Genomic DNA, 11,727 nt, shown 5'->3' on the forward strand with positions numbered 1-11,727 from the left:
CTACTGAAAAATGTAGTTTAGTTAGGAGTGTTTCAAGTTACTCCTCAAGGCAAGAAGTAATGTGTTCAGAACTCAGTTATTTAATTTTCGACACATGTACAGACGTCCTATATGTGCATCAAAGTATGAAATGAGCATGTGCTACAAGACAAATGACTACCAATGCCAAATATATCTTATGAAAGAGCCCACACCAACCATCGCATCACTTCAGAATGGGAATTGATGTCATCCCTCAACCGTTCACTGGCTTGGCTGGCTGCAATAAAACAGTCTCGCATTGAAAACACATTAGCTCATGATTTACCATTTAGGGAAAATGACAGTCTAGTCTTTATTTGACTGGCCCTAAATAGACAAATGACTGTGGCCGTGATGGTTAGAGAAAGCGAGCGAGCTATATGAAAGAACAAAAGGCAGTCTTGCTCCTCTCTTGCTCGGTCTCATAAGGACCAATGGGATGGAAAGCGAGTGCGGAGGGCTGCCGGTTCGAATGGGTCCTCCAGGGCACAGTGGTCAGCTGCACTCCGCTGACTAGCATTCTGACATGGACACAGCCCGGGCCCGTATCGATCCTCATGAAATCTGAACCATCATCTGTGACTGCTGGCTCCTCTGGGGAAGAGTGTCTGATTAACATGGATGGACTGATGTCACCAGACTTTCTATGTTGGCCTACATGCAGGCCGAGGCAGACCAAGGCGAATTACTGGAGACTTGAGCAGACGGCCTAAAATAAACATCCCCTGAAGTGATGGATAGTGTGTGACTGTGCATATCAGGACTGGCCAGAAACATAGTCCAAACATTTTTAACAGACATCTTGATTCGTTCCTGAAGTAAAAATGTAATCAAAATTGACCTCTCTTATGCTCATTTATTTGGTGCTCATGTATTATTGGTTCTTTAACGATGGTTGCTATTATCAAATTTCGCTGCTTTGTGTGTGTGTGTGTGTGTGTGTGTGTGTGTGGAAACTAGGATAATTTTATTTTGTTCTGGATTATTTGATGAACAGATAATTAGAAATAACAGCATTTATTTGAAATACAAATGTTTTGTAACATTATATATATATATATATATATATATATATATGATTCAAATGAAAATAATTGAATGAACCAAATCAATTTAGATGTTAGCATTTTTAGGTTCTTTTTTTTTTTTTTTTTGCCATAACGTCATAACTTTTATTTTTATTTATTTATTTTTTGGTTTGGACATTCTTGTAATACATTTAAGAGTCTTCCACAAAATCAGGTCCTGATATAGCTTCTGCAATATACTAAAACATTTGTGGTTCATTTGTTGTTGTTTTGATATACAGTATGATATTAGAAGTTACAAGTAATTTTCAGTGGCCATCAATGACCAAAAACTGTTTTCAGGATCCAGATGGTGTAGTTATGACATCTAACAGCAGGGCCTAATGGGACTATACTAACAAACCAAACCTTGAATCCCTTGCCAACCACCTGCCTTCAGTTTTCATGATCCAACCAAATGAATAAAATCAAGTCCCCTATTATTTATTTTCTTCTTCAGAAATGCATCCGATTACAAATATAAAATGGGTTGAGAATAGCATTTCTTGTGGACTGAATACCAGTAAATACTCAACAAATCACTTTAAATTAATAGCTACAATTCAATACTCAATAGATTAATAAATCCACTGGTTAAAGGTATGGATGTCCATGATTTTTCCATGACTTCCATTTCTTGTTTACTGAATAATGAATTTTTAGAAATACTTTTGTTTTGAAGATTAAAACTATTCATTTCTAACCAGTTAAACATTATAGAGCTGAGAATAATTACTTTTTAAATTATTATTATAGACATATCCTGACTTTTCAACCACATTTCAAGGATTGTATTAATTTCCATAAATGTTTCAGGCCTGAAAATAACAATTTTAAAATTATCTGATATTCCCAACTTTTCCATAACCATTAACCTACCTCAAAGTATTTGTATTCTGTATCATACAATAACATTTTCAGCCCTCTAACATTCAAATATGAATTGTACCTCAATGCCATGCAAAGCTAACATTACAAAGCAATACCTCAAACATCTAACTGACAAAGACTTAATGCATTTTCCACCATGGGCAACTATCAACCCGTCAACATTAGCTACTTTCAGCAAACCACAGCTTAAAAAAAATGGACAGATTGTCCCTCAAAGTCAAGGTATATATAATAAAAATCCTTTGCAAGAGCCCCAGCTGTTTCAATTTGGGCTGTGAAATGCACTTGCCTCTTTTTTAAAAAGCAGCTGCACTTCAAATGACTTATTCACTGCCAGAAACGGGGATTTTTAGCAAGCTTCCTGCAGGCAACTGCATTTTCCACGCATTCAAAACTTTTTTTTTTAAACAACGTCAGCATCGCTTTTCTTTTATTCAGCATAGATCTGTGTCAACATTTAGCTGACATGGAGGACTAAGATTTTCCTCTGACAGCATTAGAGAGCTAAACCCAAAATGTATAAAGCGTGCACAATCGTGCTTTTGCAGAGCTGGGGGATGTTGGGTTTGCGAGTTACAACAGAGGTGATATACCAGATGCAATGCAACGGCTTTGATCTCTGTAAAATCATCACCTGTTGTTTTAGAATTTCTTGCTGTAATGATTTTCTTATTGTTTTCACAGAGCAGCTGGATCATTCTATGTCAAAACGCTTATGGCAGCAAATAGCTATGACCATTACCCCAGAGGAAATCAATGAACATGTGTTTAACATTGAGTTGAAAGCCAATCGCTTTAATACACCATTAAGCCAGTTATGCGTGAAAGAGACCTAGTTCCTCTCTCAAAAATGGAGTTTCTCTCATATCTTGGCTTTTTTATGCATTATTGCATTCCATAGAGTTAAAATAAGGTCTTTTCCATGTTGTGCTCTTTCTTCAAATTGGTTTCCAACTCCTCCCAGACAAAACAGAAGGGGAAAAAAACGCAGACAGCAGCAATGAATGCACCATTGTGCTTCAGATCGTATATTTAGATCATAATGACCCCAAGAAAAAGGCCTGATTCCATTCTAGACGGTGCTTGCTATGCCCTTTTACACAAGCCAGCAAATTCATTGCTTTTATTTGGGTCGATGACGGTTCCTCAAATCATAAGTAGAAAATAATGACTGTCATGATCAAAGTTTATGGTTATAATTTAAGTGGAGCACTTCAATAACACTGTGTGGCGCAGTTAAAGGCAAGAGTCATCACATTGACCATCTTTATCCTTGGACGTAGAGGTCAGTTCTTATGTCTGAGGTGCATTCACATCATTTTCTCATCTCCATTACTGCCTGCACTCTCTGTGAACTTGACTTTTAGTGTAACTGCAAGCCAACCGCTTCAATTTCACATTGTTCCATTCATCACTCACTTTCTCTCCTCATTGTTTTCTTTCTCCTGAAAAAGTATCTTTGCTCTGTGCTTCAAAGCTTGCAGACTCAAGGTCAGATCTTACGGGAGATAACATTTCAAAGGTTGGCTGCCTTTTATTGCGCTGTTGTCCTATAGAAAGTGTGAAAAGAGATGTGTTTGCGTAGGTTTATCTACTCCTCCGTCTGGTTGTACATTATGGATTCTATAACGCAAATTTGTTCAGTAGCGCAGTTGTTTCATTACCAAAAAGAAACAAGGTTAAATACACAGTTACAATGATTCAGTGTGTTTTATAACGGTTCTGCATGGTGGTGAAAATTTATATCCATTTCATCCATTTAAGAGAATTATGGCTGCGTGTTTTTACAGATGGCGCTGCAAACACTCGCAGATATATGGGGACACTGCACTTGTTTCCAGAGAAACGCCTTGGCAGTCGTCAGCCGCTACGAGGCAGTTTGTTCTGTGACAGTTGTGCGAAACATCCTGTCAGCTTCCAACATGGCTCATCATTAATGCCTAAATGATTACGCGGCCATGAAACAAATACATTATTCATCAAAAAGACACTGCAGAAGGAAAACTACACACAAAGATCTCGCCCCTAAATCTGACTCCAGACAATCATACACACACTCCTGCTGTTCGCGCACAAGCGACTACACAAGATTTACATTACACTGAGAGCTTGTTTGTTCTACGGGTGCTGGGCTCGGTGTTAATGTCATTTCCAGCCTTTGGATATTTCTGTTTGCCTTGTCAGCGTCTGACAGACATTTTCTGGATTCCCGTGAGATGCACACTAGAGCATTTTAAAATAGGTATATTTTGTTCTAAGTGTTGTTTTCATGCATTTCATTTAAATAGCAACCTTAAGCTTGCAAAATACCCTGCATTAATATATATATATATATATATATATATATATATATATATATATATATATATATATATGAAAAATGAAAAATATGAAATATTTGAATATGTTTCAAAACTGCAGAGAAAATCTGTAAAATTCTGTAAGGGGTCAGTAAGGGAAGCTAAAATCAAATGAAACATTTATATCCTCCAAAAGAAAATGTATGAATAATAGATTTAAAATAAGAAAGACTAGATCAATACACATTTTAAAATATGAATTATTAGGGATATTACAATTTCCCCATTAAGAAATTAGGAAATGTGGGTTTAAATGAAAAGTATAAATAAATACTCTCTCTCTCTCTCTCTCTCTCTCTCTCTCTCTCTATATATATATATATATATATATATAAAATAAAATAAAAATCTATCCAGTCAGATAGGCCTATTTTTTTTAATATTATTATTTTCATAATAACTTTAAATGTAATTGCCCATGACCTCACAGTCATAATACAATTTGGTAGCACTTCACAATACAATTTTAATTTATTAACAGAAGTTAACAAGAATATAACAGAATAAAATATTAATTAATCTTAATGTGAATTTAATTAACATTTACAGACACATTAGTAAAATCTATATTTGTATTTGTAAGTATTATTTAATGGATACCATTAACTAACAATTTACAGCTCCATTGTTGTTAAGTAACGTTAACAAATATTAATAAATGCTGTAACAAATGTATTGCTCGTTGTTAGTTAATGTTAGTTAATGCATTGTAAATTGTAATGTATTTATCTAGTAGCTACCAAAAGCAGTGTTAACATCTCTAATTCATGTAAACTTTAAACCAACAACCTAGAGAATAAAATAGATATAAATTTGACTGAACTTAAACATGAAAAATGAATTAATATATAAATTATATCAACATCTGCAATGCAGTGAAATGACCGCATCCATTTTTTCTCAGACTGTACTGAGCATGTGCCGAATAAGCGACATAACTCTAGCTTTTTACTCGAACAATTTACAGTCTCTCTTTCTCCCTAATATCACTGCATGCTCTTCTATCACTTTGTTTGATTGCAGCACTCAAGACGTCTACAAGTGGGCTTGAGTGGCCCCTTGATGGCTATTTTCACACCGTTTTCCTCACTGAATGTACTATAGCACATGTTTTTAATTATGGATCTACAAGCCAAAACACTGATAGGTCCATCTACGTTCTCATTGTATCTTAAGCATGCTTAATTTACCGTTGCAAGAACAGAGATGCTGTACAGGAGCTACCGCTACCTCTTAATATCTAGTCATTTAATTATGCATAACAATTAGAATAAACGCATATGGCCTTTCAGGCACATGAGTCTGTTAGATGTATTAAACATGCTTCTTTAGCCAAGATATTAAATTAACACCTTTTTTTTTAAACCTAAATAATATTTAACAATACTATTTAACATACAGAACATGTAAATAATGTGTGTTTTTTAACAAATAAAATGTGTTGCCCTTCAGTACCACATTATGCATCTAATAATGAGAACAAGTCAATCAAAAAGCATTTCTTCTGGCAATTTGCTGTAATATTCCAGTTCAGACGTCACAGCCTTTCAAGAAAATGAATGTGCCTGCGGGTCGAATAGTTACTCAAGAGATTTGGATACTGACTCCGTGAATCAAAGCTCTACCCGTCATGAATATATCATTACAGTTCAGAACCAGCGAAACATACTTTTTTTTCTATCCATAAACCGAAAGTGCAATGAGGGAAGGAGAATTTGGAAACTGCCTGAAAGCATAGCTGAAGTAAGTAAGAACGGCTTGAGGACAAGCCCCCAGCAGCCAGCAGCTAGCATCATTCCCATCGATTTGAATCTGGAGCCAACTACCTTCAAACTGCTTGACATAATTCACTGCCAATGGCATCAAAGTACTGCAGCACTGCCGGCGCTCTTGGGCTTCAAAACTTTCTCTTCAATCAGCCACTAGTCCTTTATTCCAGCCTCCACACAGCAGTAAGGAAGTTACTATAATGCTCTGGAAATATATATCTGTAATTTATTCCTGCAGCTCAAATTGCATTCAGAAGACTGATTGCACACTCTCCAGATGTATGAATTTCATGGAATTCAAATGTATACGCAAAACTGCATGCACACAATTAAAAATAACACATAAAGTATACTGGAACCAGTTGTATATGTAATGAACTCAATACTTCAGCATCAATGAAACAGCCTTGCTCCCTCTCATTCTGCGTAAACCGATTAGAGCTCACAATTTATTTCAAATCAAAGCGTGACGTCTCCATCTAGAGCAGCAAGTGTTCTGCTGGTCAGGCCCCTCATTGATGTGCAAGGCATGTGCGGCCTGCCTATTCTCAGCCACACCAGGAAACAGCTACACAGAGGCTCATTGTACCAGGCAAAGGAAATCACTTCATTTGAAACTGGATGAAAAACATTCTCTCACATTGAGCACTGTAGCCATTGCGCTCCTTTTCTTTTTCCACCGGGGGAAAACATTTGCGTCACTTTGAACTTAAACTGCTAAGATAAGTTACAAACATCTTTAAAAAGGTATTGAATTATGAATGTAAATAAATTAAAAACAGTATGTACACATGAGGTACCCCAGAGTTTTTGAATATAGCAGCAATACAGAGCCTTATTTACATTTATGTAAACAAGCAAGCTAATTAAAAATAAATCAACCAATCAATAAATTCATAAACCATATTTCTGAACTGAGAGGAAATAAAAAGCTTATCTAAATTATGGTAAATCAAATTGCTGTATCATTTTTCAAGTATTTAACTCCTCTACAATAAGGCATTTTTAGAAATTCAGCACTAAGTCAACAGTATCTCTACCAGCTAATGCAAAATCATTTTAGCACCTTGGACAGCAACTGTGATGTCCACAGTAAAAGACGATCTGATTTTAATGAATAAATGAATGATCAAATGTCTCAGGAGTCACAGATTGGATACTATATCGAGCAAGTCGGTGTGTCATGATACACACAGATAATTCAGGCAAGCAAAGATTATCAAATAATTTTCTGCTCCATTTCTTCTTCACCGATAATGCTTCATGGCACAGAAACTAGGCAAATACAATCAACTACCATACATACTGAGCCCCCACACACAGGAACACACACACACACACACACACACACTGCTGTGTGCCATTAAAGGAGATCAGCCGTGCTGCAGAATACTGCTCAATCCACATCCATCACTGACTGCATAAGAAACTCAGCATTATTACTAATTTACTTCAAGCTGAAACGACCTGATTTTAGAGCCACAAACATAAGTGGTAAATAACATTCTCCTCAACACCAGAGTACCCTTTTACTTTTTCCGTTTAATGCAATGGACAAATAATTCTATTTTACATAAAGAGTCTTAAAATACAGCACTTATAAAAATTTGATTAGCAGAAAGCAGAGATAAAATTCTTCAAGTGCAAAGGCACTTCTGGAACCAGGAATTTGTGTTGCACTCACCATCCAACATGTTCTACAGGAATGTCATTTCAACAACCCTGTCGTCTGAGAGAAAATATATTTCATATTACAAAAAAGCATGGAGCTGTAAGCTATACATGTTCTTGCGACAACTGCTACAGTCTTTACGTTCAAGTAGAAGAAATAATTTAAACCTTAGATAAAATAATATATCATCTTTAAATTGCGGGTATGTATACAGCCTCTAAAAGAAGATGGAAGGCTTAGGTCTGTGGTGGTGTTATTATTGTCTCTTGTGGTTGAATAAACAGATGATACAGGTTTACAGGGACTCAATCTTACAACTGACTCATCGCAGTTTGTTTCTCCAGAACTTCGAGGTAGTCCGGCTCAGTTTTATGCTTGTTGGATAGCAAAGGATGCTCATTTTTGGACTGTGCAGCATATTTTCTGGGGGTCCCGTAGAGAACGGTTTTGTTTAATCGATCCTGGTTGAGTCGCCGGGTGGTTTCGTAGGGAGGAATGAAGGATTTTTTGGGTAAAGTGCAAAAGTTATAGCTGAGTGGCCCAGACTGGGGCAGATCTTTCGCTCTCTCCACAATGTTCTGGTAAAGCAGTTCTGGCTCGCGGTTGGCGCACGGCTGCTTGTCAATGAACTCCACTGTGCTTATGGTGAAAGCTGGGCTTCGATCAAGCTCCTCCTTCTTGGGGTCAATAGCGCTGAAGCTCAGTTCCTTCAGGTTCCGATAGTAGGCCACCTGCTCATTCTCCTTCTGCATGTAGATGGGATTCTGACACATCTGACCCACGGGCGGAGGGATGTAGTTATACACGTGGTTGTCGCTTTTGTCTGCGTTGGCGTCTGCGTTGTACGAGCCGTACTGTACTTGGAAGGAGTTCAAGTCCAAATGGTTATTGGTGCCTGAGGGAACATTCTCCACTCCCTTGCGACGTTTGAGGACGAACACGAACAATCCTGCCCCGAAGCACACGGACAGAATGAACACAACGAGCAGGCCTAGGATGAGAACGGACAAGGGCACCTCTGGAGGCATTTCAGGCATTCTGTCCGTAGGGGTTACGGCAGAAGAAGGGGTCGCCTCGGTGCTCGAGCTCACGGCAGTGGGGGGTTTAGTCACAGGAACCTCATCAGTCTCAGGGCAGATGGCATCGTTTCGGAGGGAGCGCAAGAGCCGACCTGCATGCTTGGATGGTGAGTCACACGTGATCTCATTCACCACCACGCTGGTGCTGGACAGCTCCATCCAGTTCTTAAGCTCCACAATGTCGCAGGTGCAGTCCCACGGATTCTCCTGGAGGTCGATCTGAATGAAGGCAGAGAGCTGGTCCAGCACCCCGCGCACTGGGAGATGGGAAAAATGATTGTTTCGGAGATTAAGCCTTGTCAGCATAGTACCTCCAAACACGTTGTCAGGAAGGGATCGCAGCAGGTTATTATTAAGAAACAATAGCTGCAAATTGTGCAGCGAGTTGAAGGTGTGGGGTAAAATCTCTTTAATGATGTTGTATTCCAGGTAGAGATATTGCAAGCTCTGCAGCCCAGCGAATAAAGACTGCGACAGGCTTTCGATGTAGTTGCCATTCAGATAGAGCCTCCTTAAACTTGTGAGATTCTCAAAGGCTCCGTCCTGAATGATTGCTATTCTGTTATTCCCTAAGTGCAGGAGCTCAAGGGAGCTGTACTCTGTCAGATCCGTTCTGTAAATGGTCTGCAAATAGTTGCCGGTTAAATGCAGCTTCTTTGGATATGACGGTTTCGGTTGAAGTTCAGAGATGTTCTGAAGCTTCCTCTCCTGACAATTGATGTTTAATCCACTGTCAGGATTTTGCGACGTGCACACGCAAATGCTCGGGCAGGTCATCGGAACCGGCGAGCGCGTCTGGTACACCATGATAGGCCCAAATACGTGTTTATCTCTGCTGGACGTGACGCGCGGAGTGGGGCGGTATCTCATTTTGGGGGGGCGGGAGGCCTTGGGGGCTCTTGTCGGGGTGACTCGAGGCCGCAGGGTTGGAGACGGACCCTGGTACTGTGAATCAGACGGCGGTTGCATGGCACGATGACTCGCGTCTCCAGGATTGCGCCTGGGGCAAAGGTCTTGCTTGATCAGCTGCGTGACGTCTTTACCATGCAGTCTGAACGGCGTCTCACAAACGATATCCCCCACGAAGACTGAAATTGTATCCAGCCAGGCTTTCAGGGGTATCAGATCACAAGTGCAATTCCACGGGTTCTCTTCCAGCTGAATCTCCATTATTCCACCTATATGCTCTAGAACACCAGCAAACGGCAGCATCTTCAGTCGGTTTCCCCTTAAATCCAAATGCGTCAACATGACAAAGCGGAATATGTTGTTAGGTAGAGAGAGCAAAAGGTTGTCGTTGAGTATCAGGACTTTGAGTTTATTCAGTTTGTTGAAAGCCCCAGTCTCTATGGCACTAATGTAGTTATAATCAGCTTGCAAATACTCCAAACTCTCCAAACCAGAAAAAGTGTCCTCTCTTATGATCTCCAAGTTATTATTATTGAGATGCAGACGCTTCAAGTTTTTTAACCCATTGAATGCCCCCGTTTTGATCTCCTGCAAGCCATTATTACCCAAATGAAGAGATGTTACATTACCATAATTGAGGAATTCGTTCGGGCTTATCTTGGTGAGAAAGTTTCCATTCAGAAACAGTTGGCTGATTTTGTTTTGCGGAGGCTGGAAATGACTGACCGTGGTAAAACCCTTGTTTTCACAATTGATATTCAATGCGTTCTCCTTTTCCTCGCAGGAGCACCGGTTCTTGCAAATGTCTTTGGAAGTTTTGCGGCTGTCTGTCTTTGAAGGGAAACTGGTGACTGTTAAAACGCTCAGCAAGAGAATGTTGTTCAGCATTTTTACAGCAATAATGCCGAAAGCCCCAGCATTAATGTGCAAATCTCAAAACAGGCATGCACAGCCCCAAAGAAGATTTCAAAAGGCGCACAGAAGCGCACAGCTCTCCATTGACCCTCCGTAAATCCCAAAAGGTGGAATAGAGAAGACATCCATCACCGAGCGCACTGTGACCGCTGCTGGACCGAACGCATCGTCGTCCCTCGCAGTGAAATCCTGGACTAATGAGCAAGCATTCATGCAGCAGTTTAAAGCGCATCCGAGGCACCACAGTTCTGAGTCTCGGAGCTTAAACTGTCCCCTTTCACCTGCAGCGCGAGAGATATTCACAAGAAAGCAACTTCACGCCTGTGATCCTGCATGGCGACAGTCAACTTGACGGTGTGTGATGCGCGGGATAACTGAACGCAACGCGAGCGAGCTTCAGAGTGAGAGAGATGGACTCCGCGCTTGCTCACTCACTCCCACCAGGAGCGCGCGCCTGTGTGTGTGTGTGTGTGTGTGTGTGCTGGATGAGAGAGTGTGTGAGCCCTGCGTAGAATTCCGACGTCACCGCTCTTAAGTGAGTAGATGGTTTCCTTTCCTACTCAATTATGTTATTTTAATGACAGGTTATTATTTACATACTTTCATTTATCAGTTTTTGATAAATGATGTTTCAAGATTAAATTGATGACCTTTTTTGTTTTATTTTTCTAAAATTGTATTTTACGTTTTATTTATTTTAATTAAGTATTACATTTATTTAAAATATTTATGAACTATTGCTGCGCATGTTCTAACGCGTCTTGAACTCTTCCATTTGTTCGATTTTAGTTTTATTTATTTATTTATTTTAAAGATAACCTTTTTTTTTTTTTCCTTTTGGTTTAATTCACGTATGGTAGTGAATTCTATTTAGGCTCCTATTATTATTATTATTATTATTATTATTTAGAAGAAGAAGATAAGGCAGAAGAAGAAATCACATTAAAAACAGCAGTTGCCTGTTTATGTTTGCTTTTTTATAGTTCGTAATGGATTTAACATTATTTTGTATCACAATAAGATTAAAATGAGAGTAAATAAACA

At 39.1% G+C, this 11,727-nt stretch overlaps 1 protein-coding gene across 1 annotated transcript; it reads right to left on the bottom strand.

Annotated features, from left to right (window-relative positions):
* Positions 1–4,660: 4,660 nt before the first annotated feature.
* On the bottom strand, positions 4,661–11,307 carry slitrk2 (SLIT and NTRK-like family, member 2). Its single transcript, XM_058797126.1, has one exon. The coding sequence runs from the start codon at positions 10,654–10,656 to the stop codon at positions 8,092–8,094; it is 2,565 nt and encodes an 854-aa protein (XP_058653109.1). The 5' UTR covers positions 10,657–11,307; the 3' UTR covers positions 4,661–8,091.
* Between the last annotated feature and the right edge of the window lie 420 nt (positions 11,308–11,727).

Source organism: Onychostoma macrolepis, chromosome 14 (genome assembly GCF_012432095.1).
Source record: "Onychostoma macrolepis isolate SWU-2019 chromosome 14, ASM1243209v1, whole genome shotgun sequence".
NCBI classification, from domain to species: Eukaryota; Metazoa; Chordata; class Actinopteri; order Cypriniformes; family Cyprinidae; genus Onychostoma; species Onychostoma macrolepis.

What these genes read in the sequence shown, in the direction of transcription:
- slitrk2 (XM_058797126.1), bottom strand. Translation starts at nt 10,656, where the DNA reads ATGCTGAACAACATTCTCTTGCTGAGCGTTTTAACAGTCACCAGTTTC.